The sequence below is a fragment of the Anguilla anguilla genome, chromosome 4 (genome assembly GCF_013347855.1).
Source record: "Anguilla anguilla isolate fAngAng1 chromosome 4, fAngAng1.pri, whole genome shotgun sequence".
In the NCBI taxonomy this organism is placed as follows: Eukaryota; Metazoa; Chordata; class Actinopteri; order Anguilliformes; family Anguillidae; genus Anguilla; species Anguilla anguilla.
The window spans coordinates 2,790,749-2,811,753 of record NC_049204.1 but is presented as its reverse complement, the minus strand read 5'-3'; the positions used below and the strand labels follow the sequence as shown (position 1 = coordinate 2,811,753).

Below are 21,005 nucleotides of genomic sequence, written 5' to 3'. Positions count from 1 at the left end.
TCCGGGTACTCCGGTTTCCTCCCACACTCAAAGACATGCATGTTAGGTGTGCTCCTGCAGTTGCCCTTGACCAAGGCACTGGCCTCAGAACTGGAGTTGGTCCCTGGGCGCTGCACGATGGCTGCCCACTGCTCCTAAGTAACTAGGATGGGTCAAATGCAGAGGACAAACTACCCCACGGGGTCCAATAAAGTAAATAAAGTACATCTGAAATAGCATTGGCGGCAGTGGGCTCAAAAACACCAGCGGCATGTTTCATAACCTTTGGAGCCAACATGATATTTCTGAGTGTCCAATGACGGTCAACGTGATATCAACGTGAATATCAGATGGGTGTCATCAGATTTAAAGTCGATTTGCACGCCACGTGATTCTCCGCGAACTCGTCAATCAACTCTCTATTGAGACTCAACGCACATGTCGAGATACACAAACGAGCAGACACCAAGCGAGCTTCAAATATTCAGCTGAACGTCAGCTTACCATTTACTGCACGCTACGGCCTGTCTGACGACATTCCCAGTACTACTAAGTGAACAACAACAACGATCGATTAAATATGACACGACTGTCAACATACTGTCATTTTCACACACATTTCATCCTCACGTCACATTGTTAAAATGTCTGGAGACGAAACTAAGAGCCGTCTATCGATCGTCAAGGAGACGTGCTGTACGCTGACCCTCAACACGAGTCGCTACTTTAAATTGACACCGAACCGATATCCGGTTCACATCGACACAGGACGCTCAAAATAAAGTCTAGCGGTTTGGGTGAGCTGGGTTCCCACTGAAGTGAAGGCAGCTTCCACAGTGGGGTGAGGACGCTAACGAGTTTAGCTAGCGGTTTGGGTAAGCTGGACTCCCACTGAAGTGAAGGCAGCTTCCACAGTGGGGTGAGGACGCTAACGAGTTTAGCTAGCGGTTTGGGTGAGCTGGGTTCCCACTGAAGTGAAGGCAGCTTGCACAGTGGGGTGAGGACGCTAACGAGGTTAGCTAGCGGTTTGGGTGAGCTGGACTCCCACTGAAGTGAAGGCAGCTTCCACAGTGGGGTGAGGACGCTAACGAGTTTAGCTAGCGGTTTGGGTGAGCTGGGTTCCCACTGAAGTGAAGGCAGCTTGCACAGTGGGGTGAGGACGCTAACGAGGTTAGCTTTGGCCCCCGGTGCCAAAAGGCTCACAGGGGTGCTGCTGAATTCCAGCGTTTGGAAGTCTCCGGGTTTTTCTGACGTCGGTGTGAAGCGGTGCGCCGACCTTTGACCCGCTACGGGCCGCGATGTCACACTTCACACTTCGCCGCACACCGACAAACGAGCTGAAACCCACCATAGCAACCGCCCGTTGACCCACCTTAGCAACCGCCCGTCGACCCACCTTAGCAACCGCCCCAGTCACGCTCGCTATCTGAATGGCCTCGGAAAAGACGCGGTAAAACAGCCCCCCCCCCCCCCCCCCCCCCCCCACCTCCACACACAGGCCGTGTGCGTGCAGAAGGCCCCCCCCCACTCTGAAATGGCTGCCATTCCCCCCACTTGCCCAACCCTGTTTCTGGAGATCTACAGACCTGTAGGCTTTCACCCCAACCCTAACAAAGCACACAGCATTCAACAGCTAGAGATCTGCCATCCTGTAGGCTTTCACCCCAACCCTACCATGGCACACCTTACTCTACTAATTAGCAGCACGAGGAGTGGGTGGCAGTGTAGTGTAATGGGTAAGGAGCTGGTCTTGTAACCTTATTTGACAGAGACGGTCACAGGTTCGATTCCCAGGTGGGACACTGGCGTTGTACCCTTGAGCTCGGTACTTAACCTGCACTGCTTCAGTATATATCCAGCTGTATAAATGGATACAATGTAAAATGCTACGTAAAAGTTGCGTAAGTCGCTCTGGTCAAGGGCGTCGGCTAAATGCCTGTAATGTCATGTAATGTAATGAGGAGCTCTCTCGCTGTTGAGGGAGGTGTGCTCTGGTAAGTGTTGGAGTGAAAACCTACAGGATGGTAGATCTGCAGGAACAGGGCTGGGCAGCCCCGCCCCGCCCTGCCCTGCCCCGCCCAGACGCTGCCTCAGCTACACGCCTGAAGCACTAGCGCGGTTCGTTGCGTAAACAGCAGCACACACACACCACCGCCGCACACACACACACACCACCGCCACACACACACACATCACGGCCGGGTCATTCACACCCTGCAGTAGAGTAACTCTCACAGTCCACTGGCCGCAGCCAACACCTTCACACAAAATAAATAAATAAATGAATGAATAAATAAAGAACAGGGCGGTGCGCGGCGGCGCGGCGGAGGCTAGCCCCGTTGCCTCGCTGGGGAGTTTGCCTACGCACCCCGCGTCCTCGCGGGCGTCCCCCCCCACTGCCGAAAACACGCAGCCCAGGGACCACAGCTGAGAGCCAGCCGTCCTGGCACGCAACTCCGGCACATTTACGGGGATGATCTTAACGCGCACCGTCTGTGTCAAATAAACCAATACTAATGATAAACTAATAATACTAATAATACTACTAATAATAAAATACCTTGATGGATGTTCAGGAGGCACAGTAAATCACAGAGCACAGGTTGGGCTGAAGTAACTGTCGGGCCCTCGCTGTGCACCCCTGTCCTAAATCCTGGTGCCCCGGGGCACATTTTTTGGCCTTTGCCTTCACACCGTTACCACGGCGCCAGTCAAACATGGGCGGGGCCAGCCCGTCTGTGGCTTTCATTCCCAATCGGACAGAATTCCGTGGCACGGGCGGGCCAGGGGTGGGGGGCAGGCAAGGCAGGGCAGGGGGCGATAGCATTTGGGCATGCTGGGGCTGGGACTGGGGCTGGGGCTGGGGCTGGGGCTGGGGCTGGGGGTGGGGCTGGGGCTGGGGCTGGGGGTGGGGGGCTTCCCCCCCCCCCATCCTGTGTTTGTGCAGAGCCAGAGAGCTGGGCAGGAACTACAGGGATTACCGCTGCAGCTGTCTCATGGCAACAGAGGGACACGCCTAACAAACCCTGGGCCAAAATATCCCCGAGGGCAGGGGGGGGGCTCTCCAGACCTTTCCAAAACACCTCAGCTCCAGCCTCTTCTCCCCCCCATTGTCCACCCAACCCCCCCCCCCTCCCCCCTGCTGTTATTCCGAGTGCCGTATCGCCTGGTTGTGTACAGTGTTCATACTACTAATGAATCCCGGATTATTTGCACAGTAGTTACTGGGAAGCTCTTAATATTTGAGAACCCGTCATATTTAACACAGAGATGTAACTGAGATTGTAACGTCAGTAACGTCAGTTACAATCTCAGTTACAGTCCTCTCCCATCACAGCTTCACTGGCCCTGGTTCCCTATTTAACCCCCTCCCCACCTCCCCTGTTTCTGAGCACAAATGGTATCACCCACAGCGGAACTCATCCAATGTGGACCAGTCCATTATGTGGAGGGATATCATTTCGGGGGTGGGTTGTTGGGGGGGGGGGCCTTCCAGGGACATTCCCAACCGGACGCAGGACGCACTCAGCCCCAGGAAGTTTACCAGTCCACCCCAGCGGCATCGCCACGGGCAACCGGGAGGTGTCTCACTCGCGATCCCCAAGATCACATTGCAGACACAAGCTCAGCGGCTCACTCACGACTCCCAGGATTACATCACGGGCGTCAGCTCAGCGTCTGACACACGAGGCTGCTGCGTGTCAGTCAGGAGGCTCATCCTGTACCCAGCAGCGGCTGCATCAGACGCTGCTCCCCCGCGTGCGTCAGCGGACTGAGCCAGCAGTTCAGCAGCCATCAAAAACCTGGAGGGCTGAATGAGCAACAACTGCTTCCCCCCCCTCCCCCCCCAACTCTGAGCCACACCCCAATACTCTCCCTCTCTCTGTCTCTCTCTCTCACACACACACAAACAAACACACACACTCCCTCACCCAACCACACACACACAAACACATGCGCAAAAACACACACACACACACATACACTCACCCACACACACACACACACACACACACGCTCTTTCTTTACCGGATGGCCACCTCACCCTTGTCATGTGACGTCCCCCCCCCCCCACCAGAGCCAAATTGCTTTATTTTTTAAAAGCCACTGATTCCACCAGCTGGCCAAAGCTAACGGGCCAGTCACTCATAATGACAGCCTGGCAAGGGACACGGTAATGCAGTTAGCCCTGTGCCTTCCCTCTTCCTCCTCTTCCTCATCCTCCTCTCCCTTCCTCCGACTGCCCAGCCGGACAGGCGCGGCTACACGACACGCGTCTGTAAACAAGCGGCTCGCCCAAAAATCACCAGACACCCCCCCACCACCACCCCCCTCCCCCCTCCGCCACCAGGGTGAAGCGTTAGCCCCGATGCTAGCCACGGCACCAGCCTGAGAGGCTGAAGCAGAGGATGCTGGGAGCCGGCTCCCCGTGGCAGGCAGCGACGCACCTCTCAGCGCTAACGGTACGCCGCGTCCCCCAGACGCCGGCCTCCGCCGCGTCGTTCGCACACGAGCACGCCCGTCCAGCAGATTCACAGCCTCCCTGTTTCCCCTGATTAAAGCACAAACCAACAGCAACGTGAGGAGGGCAGCAACGCCCCCCCCCCCCCCCCCCCCCCCCGCACGGTCATATACTAAGACGAGTGAACGCACAGACTTACACTGCATCTTTGAAGCAGGGCTTTACTGGGGTCTCCTGAATTCTCTCGTTCTATCTCTCTCTCTCTCGTTCCTTTTGCTTGTGTAGCGGTTCACTCGTTCTCTCTCTCCTTCCTCTTGCTTGTGTAGCTGTTCACTCGTTCTCTCTCTCTCGTTCCTCTTGTTGGTGTAGTGGTTCACTCGTTCTCTCTCTCTCTCTCTCTCTCTCTCGTTCCTCTTGTTGGTGTAGTGGTTCACTCGTTCTCTCTCTCTCTCTCTCTCTCACGTTCCTCTTGTTGGTGTACTGGTTCACTCGTTCTCTCTCTCTCTCTCTCGTTCCTCTTGTTGGTGTAGTGGTTCACTCGTTCTCTCTCTCTCTCTCTCTCTCTCACGTTCCTCTTGTTGGTGTACTGGTTCACTCGTTCTCTCTCTCTCTCTCTCTCTCTCACGTTCCTCTTGTTGGTGTACTGGTTCACTCGTTCTCAAACCCCTGGCTTTGGTCAGTGTGCGCTGCTTTCTGACGCTGGTCTGTCCGGCTTCACTTCTCTCCACAATTGTGTATGCAGCATCATTCATTTTCAAAGCCCAGACTCTCCCCGCCCCACCCCCCCCCCCCCCCCCCCTCCTCTGTAGCCCAGCCTCCCCGCCCCCTCCCCCCCATCTTTCCCATTCCTTCAACACTTCCCCCCTTCAGGATTCCAATGATGTAGCCTGCCCAGGGGCTGCCCTCATTGGTCGACACTCCTCACACCACAGAGCTCTACCCCCGTATATGGTGATGCCCCTGAGCCAATTGGAAAGGAGCAGAGGGGCGGGATCTCCACTGGATGGAATAGCTCTTTTCTCCGTCCCCCAAGAGGATGCTCAAGCATTTGCTTAATCGCGCACACACACACACACACACACGCGCGCGCGCGAGCGAGCCCACGTCAGCACAACAGCCGATGCGGAGATCCAGGGGTTACTACAGGACAAAGCCAGGCTGCTGTTCTCCACATCAGGCCGGCGATCGGCACAAACAGCAGATCCATTCGCTGGCTTTACAGCCATCTCAGAACGCAAGGCAAGGCTGGGCAAAGGGACAAATTACAGGTCCAGTTCCTGCCGACCCGTGCGTACAAAGGTTCTCTTCACTGGACATTTTAGGCATGTCTTTTTTTTTTTTTTTTTAATAAGGTGCATCATTACTTCTTAGCCTGTTATTAATAGTATATGAAGAACTGTCCCCAAGTTCAAGGTGCTGTACAGCACAAGACTAAAATGTCTTCCAAATGTAGGTCAACAGAATGATAAAATAATGGAATGTTTAAGGAATGTTCATATACAGGTCCATTTGCAGATATTCAGTCATTCCGGTTCAGACTGATTACAAGCAGGAGTCTTCAGAATTGGGACAGTTTACAATTACCATCGCACATTCCATACTGGGGAGGGAAGACTAATTGGAATTTTTTAAAAAGACGGCTGCACCCAACCCTGTTGTTCTGTTGGGTAAACAACTTTACCTTTAAACGCTTTCTGTTTGCACAGTTCAAATGTTTGAGTCGTTTGTGGACGGTATAGTTCCTTCACGCTTATGACAGGAATATTTTTTGTTCCTCAATCATGACTATTCTTCGGTCGCCTGACCCACGGATGACTCGCTTGCACAAGGAGGACAGTATTTTCATTTTTGCGGGTGTCTTAACGGTAATGTAGTAGCCTATTAAATGGAGTCTTGAAATTCGGACGTTCGAAAAGACAAGGCACGGTTTCAAAAAGATCACGAGCTGGACGATAAGAAAGGAAGCGACGTCTCATTTCATTAGGCTACACCGTCGTTAAAAAACAGCTGAAATACTCTGACGGAGCAGTCCGTTCACTGTAGCCATTTAAATCACTAATAATATATGTGAAAATTACAACCGCACCTGCACTACAAACAGGAAACTATAAATCAGGGGACACCCTCCTCCCCCCGCCCTCGAGCCTATACAAATCTGTCTTACAACTGTCGGAAAGTCTGACGAAAACCCCGACAAACAGCACCCGGAAATTCCCATAATTTCCTCTCAAATTACCCAGCTGAGCTGGACAGTAAAAAAAAACTGGGCTCCAATTACAGGAAGGTAACGTGAGGTGTTGTATGGAAACTATCACGCATTTTTTAAAAATAAGCAAAGTCGATACCCAGGGCTGAATGGGGTTTTAACGTCCGAATCCTCCAGAATTTAAATGACAGGGTCACCGCCATCAACAAAATGGCCACAAGTATTGTGCTGACGGCGATCAGATCTGTTCCAAAGGTAATTCTTGTAACACATAAAAACATGGACGGGCGTCCTATATCTCGGTATCTGCCAGCAAACATAAGCCAGGCCGCTGCAAACCATCGTTGCATGCCGTTTATTAGACGACCCGGTGGAATTACAGAAGCAATTGCCTTTTAACACACTTTCAACCGCACCACCACATTGTACAACAGATAAGGCAAATGGCAGTCCGTTTCACAATCATTTTTGACGATTTACTTTTCCCAAAGGGGCATCCGACAGAGACCATCTGAAGCCTTTGGATTAATTTCGTCAGTTGTCATATAAATAGGGCTTCTCTACTTTAAAATCGTTTGGGGAAAAAAGAAAACAAAACCGATTATCAACGTTTGGTTTTCTGTTGTTGATTTGAGTTGAGAATTATGTGCAAAACGTGTATATCTAAAGGAGGTTATTTCGTATACGGCCGCTGTTTTGTATGGAATTACGTTGCTCGCCATGCATGATTATGGAAGTCAGGCTATTTATGACATTCTATAACTTAAGTATTATGGGCTACATGAATGCGGGTGTATGTAATCTTATAAATGATGCAATTGACATTCACACCTTTGTATGTACTATTTATTTGGACAATATCGTATTCCATACATTTCTACTGGATGACACCTAAACCAAAATTGGTTAAGTTACAAGGACAAGGTATAGGCTACCAAAGCGTTGATTGTCTTCGGCATCCTCGTGAAACTACTTTCTGTTGAGAACCACCAGAGCAGCTGATAATGCGTTTTCAGGAGGCAATTGTTTAATGCGATGTGTGGTTTTGGTGTAATACAGCAAGCCACTCCGCATGCTCAAGCTACTTCTGAGCGCGGATGGATAGAGGAGGAGGACTGAGGTTCCTACATCAGGTATAGGTTTTGCAGGTATCCGTTTATGGTACCTTTTGCACGACGCACTGAAATGCACAGCACGTCATGCGCGTGAAAGTCAAGCCCGAAAAAGACGCACTTGACCTACGATTTTAACCCTTAACCATGCTGTTGAACGATGTGATGAAACGAGACGCAAAACCACAAGTCTCGCATAAATACGACAGTATCTAGAGGCGACACTCGACGTGTTCCCCAAAGCGAGATCACCATAGCAAGATCTCTTCATCAGCCAATTGCCCCACGAAACGCAAAAACGACGTCGACCGTCCCATCGCCTGACCGCTATGCCCATCTCCTCATCGCGATCGATGCGCGGCTGGCGTGACTCCACCGCTGCCCCGGGTTATTGGCGGTCACTGGCACGTGCCGCAATTCCTGTGTCTCCTCTCAAATAGCTTCGTAGAGAAAACAAATGTGCATTATTATGATTCACATCGGTCCATTTAGACACAACGCCTACATCTGAAACATGAACGCGTAAAGCCACCTTCATCGCTCAAATGATCCAGAATTATTTTCTGACGTTAGTTACCGTCATAAATTAATCACTCGGTGTTGAAATTTCAAACGTAGAAAGGCTGACTTAAATAGGTTGCTTAGCCCTATATGAAGCAAAAAGCAGTTAAATGAAAACAGCTACGGCTAAATGTCGATTCTAATGTCCAAATTCTGAAAGGCATAGAATATTATTCAATATGAAAAGGCTTTTTATTTTGTAGTTATTGTGAGTCTTTAAAAGCAGCTGACATATGCTACTCTTTCAAAGCAATTGCTACAGTGTTGCCAAGGACTTCTGTATAACCACTGGAAGATAAATTATAAGCAATTAGACATTCTGGCGAGATTCTTCCTCTAAGATCCACCTTTTAATTCCCAGGGGCCCACACATCACATTACATTAATTTACCACACGCTCTTATGCGGAGCGATTTGCACTGAGAGACCATAGGCTAAGAGCATCCATTTGAGATATGTGAACACCAATGCCATATACCAGCGAACGTATGTGCAACATCATTAAAGCCTAAATACACCATGACATTTCCGTGTATGTCTGCATGATTTACACGTGTACACGGAAATAATCCTTCTACAATAGCCTACATGCACATAATAGGCTACCAGGTATGGCTATTCCTGGGTAGGCTACTCGGTCAATGCATGGTCATTAAAGTTTTAAATGTGTCAGGTAGCCTAGCTACAAATGAAAACCTTTTCTGGTCTTTTGTTTCATAAGAGAAATTTTCGAAATGAATTTGGCCGATTAAAACGCACGCAGCCAATAGCACAGTGATTCATAAATGTGTTAATCCAGCTAGCTAGGAGATTTAATGTCACACTACCAGGGTCGATGACACCTCTCACACAGAATTACACATTCTGGATGGCGTTCAGGTTTCAGGTCAACAGCACTGCATGTGGTCTAAAGTTACTGCGTAGCTCACGGCTACTAAGCAACATCAAAATACCCATGCAATTAACCAAAATAGGTTAGCTGGCAACAGAAACATACAGGAGTTTAGACATTTCTCGCTTGACTGATTCTTTTTTCGCTTTTAATCTGAAGTCAGATGGGTGTTTCATTAAAAGGACCCGCCGCGCAAAATTAAAAAAAAAGGCGGGAATCCGGAAACCCGTTAATTTAGCTATATATACCAAAATCAGTTAACAAAGCCAGGGTCATAATGCTACACAAATTAGCTGACTATACTGAATAACTGACTGGTGGTTTACAATGCTTCAACTAGGAAAAAACAATAACAGATAACGTTACGTTACTTAAGTAATACAGTTCTATTAATCTGAAAAGGAAGTTCCTTCGAGACTGGACATAAATATACTTTATGTCCTCAGATAAGGTTACTTTTTGTAATTTTCCAATTACCTAGCAGCTGACTAATAATGCTATCTGGTCATGTACCTGACGTTTGGCTCAACATGTACCTTAAGTTATCAAGACTGCGTCATTTATTTGCTTCTGAAAATGTAATAATTTGACAGTCGCTAGCTATTTTAACCATTTTATTTAGCCAGTTTGCCGACTTTAAGATGTTAGCCTACCATCATCACTCAAGAGTCATACATAGCCACTTGTTGAAATGATACGTATTTGTCTGTTTCGTTTACTGTGACACGGAAATTGTAACTTAACATTAAGCGAGCACAGGGCACATCCATCTCAATAAAAACTATTGAATGAATCTAGTAGTAGAAACCTGCTGCCAAGATTAGCTGCAACCAACGTTAGCCATCGTTCAAACATGCAGAAACTGAGTTTACATTGTGTCAGCTTGCAATTTAGTAATATTACTAGCTAGCTAACCATCTAGCAAATCACTCAATACAATATAGCTAATATTTGAAATAATAAAAGCATACATTGGCCTTACCTGATATTTGGAAGGAACTGTCTGTAAAAATACAGTCAGCTAGCTAGCTAGTGGTATTTTCGTGGTGATGGTGATCACAGGTCAGTCTTGTTTGTTGTCTAGCTGACGTTAATGAGCTGTCTTTCCACCTTTTTCTGTGACCTAGTGTGAAGCTAACTTAGCTTAGCTAGCGACTGTTGAGGGCAAAGAGGTCTGAAGTTCACGTGTGGGTCGTTGGTTGTGTGTAAACGTTTCCTGCGTCGTGTGGTGAGCGTTGGCGTTGACGAGTACACGCCCGAGGGGAGTTAACTAAAAATACAGGTGGCGAGTGACAGTTCAGAAAGTCAACATACTCATTTTAATACCTCTGAGTGAAAGGTGAATACATGTATACACACTACGTGATGTACTACCGCGACTACAGCCAATGAACGAGCCCTTTACGAACATCCCATTCAGTGAAGGGCGGTCTCAAAAGGCACAGATATTCTCCGGTCATTGACCCCACATAGCGGACTGCGTATCGTAGATGCATTATAGTCATTGAGTTCATACCAGGAGGCAGCGTACGTATAGAATGTATAACACTGCATTTTCAGCCAAAAGCGCATTTTGAAAGCACCTTGAAGTCAACGTTTGCTGAACGTTGTGTGGTTGGTCTCTTAAATATGGTCAAATATGGAAAAAAAAAAAACACTAAATTCTCCTTTTGGGTCCATTTTAAAAAAAGCACACACTGTGCAGCTGCTAGTTTGAAAAAAAATACCAAAAGCTGGAAACCTGGACAAGTAATGGATTTCCCACGTAGCCATCTTCTATAGTTTTCAACAAACATAGGAGCATTTGCGGAACTTCACGCGGTTTGTCAGGTATAAATATCAGAATGCACATGTCCGTGCAAACATTATCAATACAGTGGAAGACATATAGACACGCATTGACAAATCGTATATGCACGTTACTAGTATGCGGTCTGAATATAATAGCTAAGGCTTGTACCCAAGAGTCATTGCTCTGCAGAGAACGGAGAACTACAACTACTGCTACTACATTATTATTATTATTACTACTACTACTAGTACTACTACTACTACTGCTGCTATTATTATTATTATTATTATTATAGTGAATATGAAATGTGGAAGATTTAATTCCATGCTTGTATACTTCCTATATGTGTATGTTCATGTAGATTGGTGTAACGAATGAGTAAATTTACCGACTGAATTTGAATTACAACAGAACAGAAAAGTGGCTTCGTTGTATCACGGAGATGTACTGCCATCTATTGGTGAGGATTTTTATTTGACAGCTCCAGGGTTGGACGGGTAGATCATATTCCGCCCCAACAAACTCCCCGGTTCTTCTCCTCCCTCGTCCCCGATAGTGGAGCGAGCATCCCAAATTAGTCCGGGAGGCAGATTAACTGACTTTTGGCCGCAAACGTCTGGAATGTCATCTTCTCAGACTACACGTCAACGAATGTTTCTATTTTCAAATAAAAACGAGGGGGGGACTTTCTCTCCTTGTATTGTGCAAATGTCGAAGCGCGCAAACTAGCCTATCACTTTGGCAAAAAGCATCTGCCCAATGTCTGAATTGTGAAACTGTATGTTGTAGCAGTTATAGCAATAAAACGTCGATTAAATATTTTCTGGATTGAAATCATTATTGTGTCATCTTTGATTTCAAAATGCTCCAAATTTTTGGAAACAGGTCTGTTCAGGCACTCTTTTTTTAACTCACTGCAGCATGCATTCAGTGAGTAGTGTTAACTTGGTATGACTGAGCAGGGGGTGGTAAATGCTGAAAGTTAACCTTAAAATCAGCGTGAAGAAGCAGAGTGCGCACTACAGGCTATCAGCAATATAATGACCAACCGACATGTATTGGCACTAGAAGGCCAATAAATGTATATATCATATATATGTTATATTTAGGGTGGCAAGGTGGTGCAGTGGGTAGCACTGTCGTCTCAAAACAAGAAGGTGTGGAGTTTGCATGTTCTCCCCGTGTCCGCGTGGGTTTCCTCTGGGTACTCCAGTTTTCTCCCAGAGTCCAAACACATGCAGGTAGGCTAACTGGAGACTCTAAATTGCCCATAGGTACTAGTGTGTGCATGAATGGTGTGTGTGCCCTGAAATAGATTGGCGGCCTGTCCAGGGTGCATTCCTGCCTATCGCCCAATGCATGCTGGGATAGGCTCCAGCACCCCCCCATGACCCTGCTCAGGATAAGCGGGTATAGATAATGGATGGATGGATGGATGTTATATATATATGGAATGTGTCAAAATGTCAAAGGTAAATTAGATAAACGAATACATGGTGGAAATTAAAATGATTGTTAAAAAGCATCTGTAGGCTTAGGTGATGCTAAAACGAAAAATACAAGGACTGTTCGTGGGTTGTGACTAGCGAAATAGCCTCAAGGTGGCAGTTAGCCAGGTACTTGGAGCAGGATCCAATTAGCGTGGAAAGTGGATGGAAACGCAATTGCAAAAAAACAATTTCAGGCCTAGAAAACAAGACAAAGATGACAAGGCTAACTGTGGGACAGAGGTTTTATTTAGTTATTGGCCTGCATGCACGCTGCGGAGTATGAAGATTTTGGGATAACTGCCTTTGAGAATGTTCCAGTGGAACAGCACGTTATTACACGTTGTGCTGATAAGCAGACAGATAAACCTCCTTGCCATTTACCATAGACATCCACAAAAACAAAAGCCTGCAAAAAACAAATAAATAAATCACAAATCGAAACAAAAATGTTCAAAAGAATTCAATTCATACCCATTTTTAATCCATGATGCTAATTTAAATAAATCCAAAAGCATGTTTTTTTTTCTTAAATAACATTTATTCAAAAGAAGGGGGGGAAAAATCAAGCGAAATTAGAAATACAAGTTCTCAGAAAAGAAATACAAATAAAATAAATAAAAAATAAATTACAAGTAGAAAAATCTGCAAGTTACATACATTCTTCTGCGAAAGTGATCACGTTCCAAAAGCTCGGGTGAAAGAGGGAAAAAAAAGCAAATTTAGTAAATTTAGCATTTTAGCGCATCAATCTTTACAACAATCCACTCACAGAAAAAAAAAATGTTTACCAAAAGAAATGACACTCGTTTTTTTAAAGTTTGTTTTTACTTTATTCTATTTCATTTTATTTTATTTTTTGCAGATACAAACATTTCCCTGAGGAAATAAAGACCAGTGGAAGTCAGAGACCCATCGCCGGGCTGTTTTACAGCAGCCTCCGTACTTCGGTTTCGTTAAATGCTCCTAAATCAACAAACCGATACGAGACGGAGAGACGTCTTGAGGGATACGAAACAGTTTCGTGCGCTGTACCTTTCAGTAAACATTGGGTTAATAATCTGGAGGGGATGTATTCGTCTGCACCAAAAACAATTATTAGCATAGCCATAGCCTTAGCTAAGTCATTTACTCATTTCTTGGACTTGCGCGGGCCATGGTTCTCTCGGTTAAAACAGAGGAAGGTGCGGCATGCGCCCAGTCGTCCTCTCTCAGTAAGTGACCCCGTAAAGCAGGGGTCCTCAATCTTATCCAAAAAGGGCCGGTGTGGGTGCAGGCTTTCATTCCAACCAGGCAATAACACACCTCGCTCTAACAATCAACCACCAGAGTCTTTTGCTAAGGACCTTGATTAGTAGGATCAGGTGTGTTGTAGAATCATCACTGCTTGGTTGGAACAAAAAGCCTGCACCCGCAGCGGCCCTTCCTGGATGGGATTGAGGACCCCTGGCTTAAAGGATAAAACAGTGAACGCGTACTTCATCCCAGCATTACATGGCCCGCAATAAATCCCAGTGTGAAATCTCAGAACATGATTAAAATGAACAAACACACACACACACACAAAAAAATCCGCAGACTACTCCGACATACCTCCTCCTCCTCCTCCCCCCCCCCCCCCCCAAACCCGGAAGCATCCTTTCCTTGTTTTCAGTTGTGCAAAAGCCGTTGCAGAAGAGCATGCGATTTCATATTCTATTCCATAGTCAGTCATGTCTACATTTGGGAGTTTCTAAGCACAAGTTGTGCGGAGTTTGTATTGAACAATCTATCCCTTCCATCATACACAAAAAATGATGACACAAGGACAACAGCTACCCAATCACAGGCCACGGATGAGAGAAAAAAAATCCAGTCTCAGCTCATTAGTCACAAGGGAAAGTAGGATTCCCAGAAATAGGGAAAAGCAGCAACTAATTACAACCAATATTCCCAGAACTAGGAGAAGTAGTGGCACCAACATTCCCAAAACTAGGAAAAGTAGGTGCTTCAACATTCCTAGAACTAGTAAAATGGCGGCTAATTACAACATTCCCAGAACTATTAAACAGCCATCAATTTGTTCAATCACGTGGTTAAGCCCGGAAACACTATCGTCACTCTGGGTAGCGTGGCCCTGAATTACATACTGAAAACAGCAACGTATGTTTCAGAATATCTTCAGTGTCAATTCAACTCTGAACAGAGTTTATACGAGTCCAGTTAGGACCCCGTGCACTCCATTAGATTTACAAATACTCTATTACAGTTGATTTAATCCTGAATATGTCACGGTGTAGCAATGCATTAAATACAGGCCAACAAAGATTTAGTAATCAGCACAGCAGTGTCCTGATTGGAAGAGTTTCAGTGACTGTTTCACCCTTAGCCTTCTTCTGCAGAAATGACCCTAAATGCCCCACAACACCTTTTATAAAAAAATAAATCAGGATACAGACAAACATATATCCCTCTACCCTTGTGCTGCATAACGTTTGAAGAAATAACACACTGATTTGAACGATAAAATTACAAACATGAACAGATGTTCGATCGTGATAACATCCTACAACCAAAGAGTACCAAAAGAAAACCTACTGCCCTAACCAAAACATAAGAAAAACAAATGGCAATATCACACGCATTTATTTAACAATGCAATGTTCGTATTTTTAAAGCTAACACATGGCTAGAACACACATCTCAAACATAAAGAGCGGAACCCAAATTCAAATACAATTGGCATTATAATACCAAAATATTCTGTCATGACATGGAAGTGCAAGGTTTATTAAAAGATACTGGGCTGATGGGAAATAATTATTTTTGGAAATATTTTTTTTTATTCAATCAAATTCTCCATTTCTCCTCCAACTGTTAGAGGGGAAAAAACCCCACACTAGTTTTCCGAGCAACATTTGAAAAAGGTCCATAACTATGAAATTTATGAAGTATCTTTACAAATATCCTATGCAGTGTTTTTCCAAGGGGGAGGATGAAACCAGGGGATCAAAAAAAAAGATTAAAGCGCTGGTTTCTGAAGACGATTACTGTACATTTTCATTCGACAAAATAACTTAACAGAACGGGCCACTGTGCTGTGGTGCAGATCGCAGCTCATTTCTTTAGGAGGAAATGCACACTGAGTGCACTCGGTCGTTCGAAAAGGCTTTCAGCCGTACGGGTCATTTCAAACGCGTCTCGGCAAGGCACCGCAGGACTTTGACAAACAGAGCGACTGGGTGTACACAAACGCGCACACACAAGGTTAGCCCAAACACAGTAGGGTTTGGGGGTCACGCCAGTGTTCAAAAATCAGCAGACAAGTTTAATACAGACAGACAACGTGAGGGTACACCGATTTTTTTCCCTAATAATACCTTCCACTGTCTCAGTATTGCTCGGTAACGGAAGATTGTTTTGTGAACGATGTCTGCCATTTGCTGTCCTTTTGTAAAGCTTTACTGCCGTATCGTCTTGTGAAATTACAGTCGAAGACTTCAGAAATGCTCTCTTAGTGAAATCTCTGAACAAACGGAGCAAAAGACCCACAGAGCTGAGGTTTGGACTTTTGTTTTTTATAAACGTTTGATTATTAGGATGTTATAACGATTGCACTGAATTCAAGTTTTAACAGTAGATTTCTGCTCCAGTGCACTTGGATAACTTGTACATAACTATATACTGAGAAAATGAAATGGTTGACATGTTTCAGCAAATAACAGTTTGTGAAAAGCTACCCAGAATTGTAGCAGTAGGCATATTTTTTCCAAGAAAGTCAATGTTTGCTTTCTGTGCTCTGGCAATACCTTACACACACACAATGGAGACACAAATGTATCATGAAAGTCCATTAAGAACTGAAAGAAACGTCTGTCACCGTATGATGTGAAAATCAAACTACACTTTTAAGAATTTTAATCCAGTGTTTGGAATCATGCACTGACAACAGCCTACTTTACTTATTTAAAAATAATAGGCCACTCTCAATTTGTGGCTATATTCCTTAGTTGAAATGAATCGCTTTACAATTCAGTAATCAAACACGTGGGAATTGGAATTGCATGAGAACACCAACCTCCCCTCTACCATAACCCGCCCCCCCCCCCCCACCCCCCCACCTCCCGAGCTGACTGTCACATCAAACCCACACAGTGATATAGCGACAGTACATACACTAGTCGCTTTGTCTCATTATTCAATATAAATTTTAGCTGCTTTTTTGTACAACGCTCATATTCTTCATCAGATTGCAACTGTGGTTCGAATCTCAGAGGTTCAACTGAATGAATCTATGCATGTATACATACACATGATGCACACACACACATAAATTGAATTACTGAATTATGAATTATAGAGTTTAAATCTGAATCTATTGAACATACAATTGATAAATACATTTCATAGCACAGTATGACGAGCATTTGATCGACACAAAGCAAGGTCACATGATATGTAGGAATGGACTCGTGTCGCTGTCCAGTTGAGGGTCGGAGGGAGGGAGGGAGGGAGGGCAGCGGTTGTCCAGCGGAGGGAGGGAGGGAGGGCAGCGGGTGTCCAGTGAAGGGAAGGTAGGAGGGAGGGAGGCGGCTGTCCAGTTGAGGGAGGGAGGGATAGAGGGAGGGAGGCGGGGTTTTCCAGCAAAGGGAAAGTAGGAGGGAGGGAGGCGGCTGTCCAGTTGAGGGAGGGAGGGATAGAGGGAGGGAGGCGGGGTTTTCCAGTGAAGGGAAAGTAGGAGGGAGGGAGGCGGCTGTCCATTTGAGGGAGGGAGGGATAGAGGGAGGGAGGCGGGGTTTTCCAGCAAAGGGAAAGTAGGAGGGAGGGAGGCGGCTGTCCAGTTGAGGGAGGGAGGGATGGAGGGAGGGAGGCGGGGTTTTCCAGCAAAGGGAAAGTAGGAGGGAGGGAGGCGGCTGTCCAGTTGAGGGAGGGAGGGGGGCAGGGTTTTCCAGTGAAGGGAAAGTAGGAGGGAGGGAGGCGGCTGTCCATTTGAGGGAGGGAGGGATGGAGGGAGGGAGGTGGGGTTTTCCAGCAAAGGGAAAGTAGGAGGGAGGGAGGCGGCTGTCCATTTGAGGGAGGGAGGGATGGAGGGAGGGAGGGAGAGAGGGAGAGAGGCGGGGTTTTCCAGTGCTGTACGCCACAGAGGGGACAGCCATTTGGAGCGCCCAGCGCTGCGCTTCAGTGCGTGATGGCGAAGGAGATCCAGCTCCGCGTGTGAGAGACGCGTGTGTGTGTTTAGCCCTTCAGACTGCAGAGCGACCGCTCCTCATCGCCCTGCGGTCACACGGTCCAACGCCCGACGACTTCCTGCGGCGACTCCGCTTCAGCTGTCCGTCAGCGCCTGGCCCCGCCCCTAGAAGCAGCGGCTGGCTGTCTGTTCGAACCATGAAACCCCGCCCCCCCCCCCCCCCCCCCCCCCTCCCCCCACTGGGAAGCGCTGCCACGCCAGGCCTTTCTGTACGATTGCTATACCTCAGGTGTTCTTCCACGGGAAGAAAAGAAAGAAAAAGAAAAAAAGAGAGAGAGAGAGATTTTACATGTATATGTATAAAAACCAGCTGCGAAGGTCACGTGACCCCTGAGCCTGCGTGACATCATGTACGCTGGTCGGAGGTTCAGGACAAAGATGGCCACCGGCAACTCAGAGGCCCGGGGCAAACGCGGCGCAGGCGCTCGCTAGCCCAGTTCGAGTGCCGTTCTCAGACAGCGCTCCTGCGTCGCCACGGGAACACAGCGGTTGGCGTGACGCTCCGTAGCGCTGCGGGCCGTTGCCGGGCAGGCTCTCCGCACGGCAACGGCTTCCCGCCTCCGTTTTCCCGTTCTAAAGCTTTTCCGAGCCGCCTCCCGAAAGGTGGCGTGCGCGTGTCAGGAGGTACTGGTCATGTGACCCTCGGAGTCAGCGCCACGTGAATTACAGAATCATCTCCGTTAAAATCGACACAGCCTTTAACTTTTTTTTTTTTTTTGTCCGACATTAAAAATTTTCAGTTGCATTTCAGCAATCGGATGCGTAACAAACGGGCCGTCAGACCATCGAGGGAGGGGTCCAACAGCCCCCGCCCCGAAGGGCCCAGCACCCTCGCGGCTAAACAGTGAGAGGATTAACAGCAGCAACGAAAAGGTTGACTTGAGCAGCCAAGACGTGGGACGTCCCACCAGTGGAACCACCACGCTAACGTTTTTCCGACGTTAGCAAATACGGCACTTTCCTGTTGTCGACAATACAACCTTTTTCTTTTGTTTTGATCTTTTTGTTCGTTTACTGTGACATGATCTTCCAGTCCAAAGCCTCTCTGCCGAAGTAATCGTTTCACCCTTTTCTTTTCCTTGGTCATCTCAGTCCAAACTGCAGGAGAGGAGGGAGAGAAGGGGTTTTGGGGGAGGGGGGGGGGGCGGGGGGGTGCTAGGAGGTGGCCGTGATTGGGTAGGCTCCGTTTTCGGGGCGGGGCGGGGCCTTGGCCTCGGTGGTGGTTTTGGGTTTTGGGGGCCAGTCGGGGTCGACCCGCAGCTCCTGGGCCAGGTGCATGTAGCGGGCTTTGGGGACCCGGGACCTCCGGCAGCACCACTGGGACGGGGAGCCGGCAGCACAGCGGTCCGCCCCGGCCTGCGGGACAAAGCAACCGCCAAAACGACACAAACAACACAAACACAACACGACACAAAACACAAACACCAAAACCACACAAACAACACGACACAAACACAACACGACACAAAACACAAACACCAAAACCACACAAACAACACGACGCAAACAGGACACAAACAACACAACACAAACACCAAAACCACACAAACAACACGACACAAACAGGACACAAACACAACACGACACAAAACACAAACACCAAAACGACACAAACAACACGACACAAACACGAAATAACACGACACGAACACCAACACAAACACAACATAACACGACGCAACCGCCAAAACAACACAAACAACACGACACAAACAACACAAACACAACCACAACACGACAGAAACAAAAACACAAACAACACAAACACAAACAGAACAGAAGCAACACAGACACAACACAAACAGGACACAAACAAAAACAAACAACACAAACACAAACAGAACAGAAGCAACACAGACACAACACAAACAGGACACAAACGAGAGCTTTCGTTAGCTTCTCCCACACTCCCCCTCCATCTCTTAATTCCTCCGACCGCTCACACATTATTCCATATCACATTTTTATTTCATTTGATCAAGGCTGCCAAAATCACAGAAAGGTCTGTACTGAGACATGCATGACATAAATATCAGTTTTATTTTCAGGGTTGTGCTGCGTTGCTAAGGCGGGTTACTTGCTAAGCCATAATTAACGACACAAGTATTCAACATAATAATGACTTCAGTTGCCATGAAACGAGCTGTATTTCTCATGCCAAGCAAGAAGCACACTGCTATATTCTGAGGTTAGATGCTTTCACTATAAGCAAACTTTAAACTATACACTACTGAAAGTTTATATATATATGTTTAAAAAAAACCACCCAAAACAAGTGAAATATGCAGTTAGTGGCAACAATATCCTTCACAAGGGTTTAAGAAAAAAAACAATCCATTTTATGTTTAGTTAAAGCACTTATGACAGATGGTGCAGACCTAAATTTGACCTTTGACCCTGATGTAAAACACGCCCCCTGTAGGGGAGGAGCTTAACAACGCTAAGCATACATACCTGAGCCAGGCCACTCCCCCACCTACATGCGCACAGGTAAAGGGGAGGAGCCTGAGGCGCATGCAGCAGCGACCGCAGGTGAGCTATCACGTACCACAGGCATTACAGGTATCAAGATGCGGCGGGGGGGGGGGGGGAGGGGGTGAGGGGGGGTGGGGCCAGTGGGGGGGGGGGGGGGGGCGGTGAGGGTTGGCCGCATGCCCCACAGGGAGGGGAGCGGATAGAGGAGATCACAGCCAATCACGGTTGCGCATGCAAGGTCAGAGGTTAGAGGCGGGGAGGGAGGTGAGGTGAGGTGAGGTGAGGCGAGGAGGAGGAGGGAGGAGGAGGAGGAAGAGGGAGGAGGAGGCGCAGGGAGGTGCAGCGCGTGAGCGCGTGTACTGGCAGATTTCGAACCTGAGGCGTCTGCTGGGTGGAAGAGACCCCGAATGCCCCCTGCTTGTCACGGCTGAACACAAGACTCCATAAGACGATGTCAAGGATGAAGGTCTACGGAATATTGCAGTGAGCAGGAAAGAATTAAAGGAGATAGCGCTTGCACACGCTTTGATTCATTTACTTTTTTTGTTTGTTTTTTTTTTTTCCTCTTAGGTTCAACACTTATTCAAACCAAAAAAAGTCTATTTTTTATTTATTTAAAAAAAAAATCCATCTTTTTTGTTTTTTTGGTGAGGGTTAGTGATGAACAAGAGTACTTGGGGTGGGGGGGGGAGTGGGGTTATGGGAACAAACAAAAAGAAGAACAAAGGTGATCATTATTGGTTATTGGCTCATTCAGAATAGACAGAATATAGACGTGTGTGCGCTGTTAACACCCATCATTGCAGCAGATT

At 47.2% G+C, this 21,005-nt stretch overlaps 2 protein-coding genes across 8 annotated transcripts in view; both read right to left on the bottom strand.

Moving 5' to 3' along the window:
• Nucleotides 1-10,522, bottom strand: part of acsbg2 (acyl-CoA synthetase bubblegum family member 2) — a 36,116-nt gene extending 25,594 nt beyond the window's left edge. For 2 of the 4 annotated variants that reach the window (XM_035414059.1, XM_035414061.1), the window contains exon 1: nucleotides 4,641-5,221. In XM_035414059.1, the coding sequence (XP_035269950.1) occupies nucleotides 4,641-4,647 (7 nt within the window). In that variant the 5' untranslated portion in view covers nucleotides 4,648-5,221. Of the gene's footprint in view, nucleotides 1-4,640; nucleotides 5,222-10,194 lie in introns of those variants that run through there. The other 2 variants (XM_035414060.1, XM_035414062.1) reach the window with 2 other exon arrangements.
• Nucleotides 10,523-18,421: 7,899 nt separating this feature from the next.
• The window catches only part of atp13a3 (ATPase 13A3), a 43,366-nt gene continuing 40,782 nt past the window's right edge, over nucleotides 18,422-21,005 (bottom strand). For 3 of the 4 annotated variants that reach the window (XM_035415613.1, XM_035415616.1, XM_035415614.1), the window contains 2 exons: nucleotides 20,569-20,661; nucleotides 18,422-19,074 (listed from right to left, as the gene is read on the bottom strand). In XM_035415613.1, the coding sequence (XP_035271504.1) occupies nucleotides 18,874-19,074; nucleotides 20,569-20,661 (294 nt within the window). In that variant the 3' untranslated portion in view covers nucleotides 18,422-18,873. The remainder of the gene's footprint in view (nucleotides 19,075-20,568; nucleotides 20,662-21,005) is intronic. The other variant, XM_035415617.1, reaches the window with a different exon arrangement.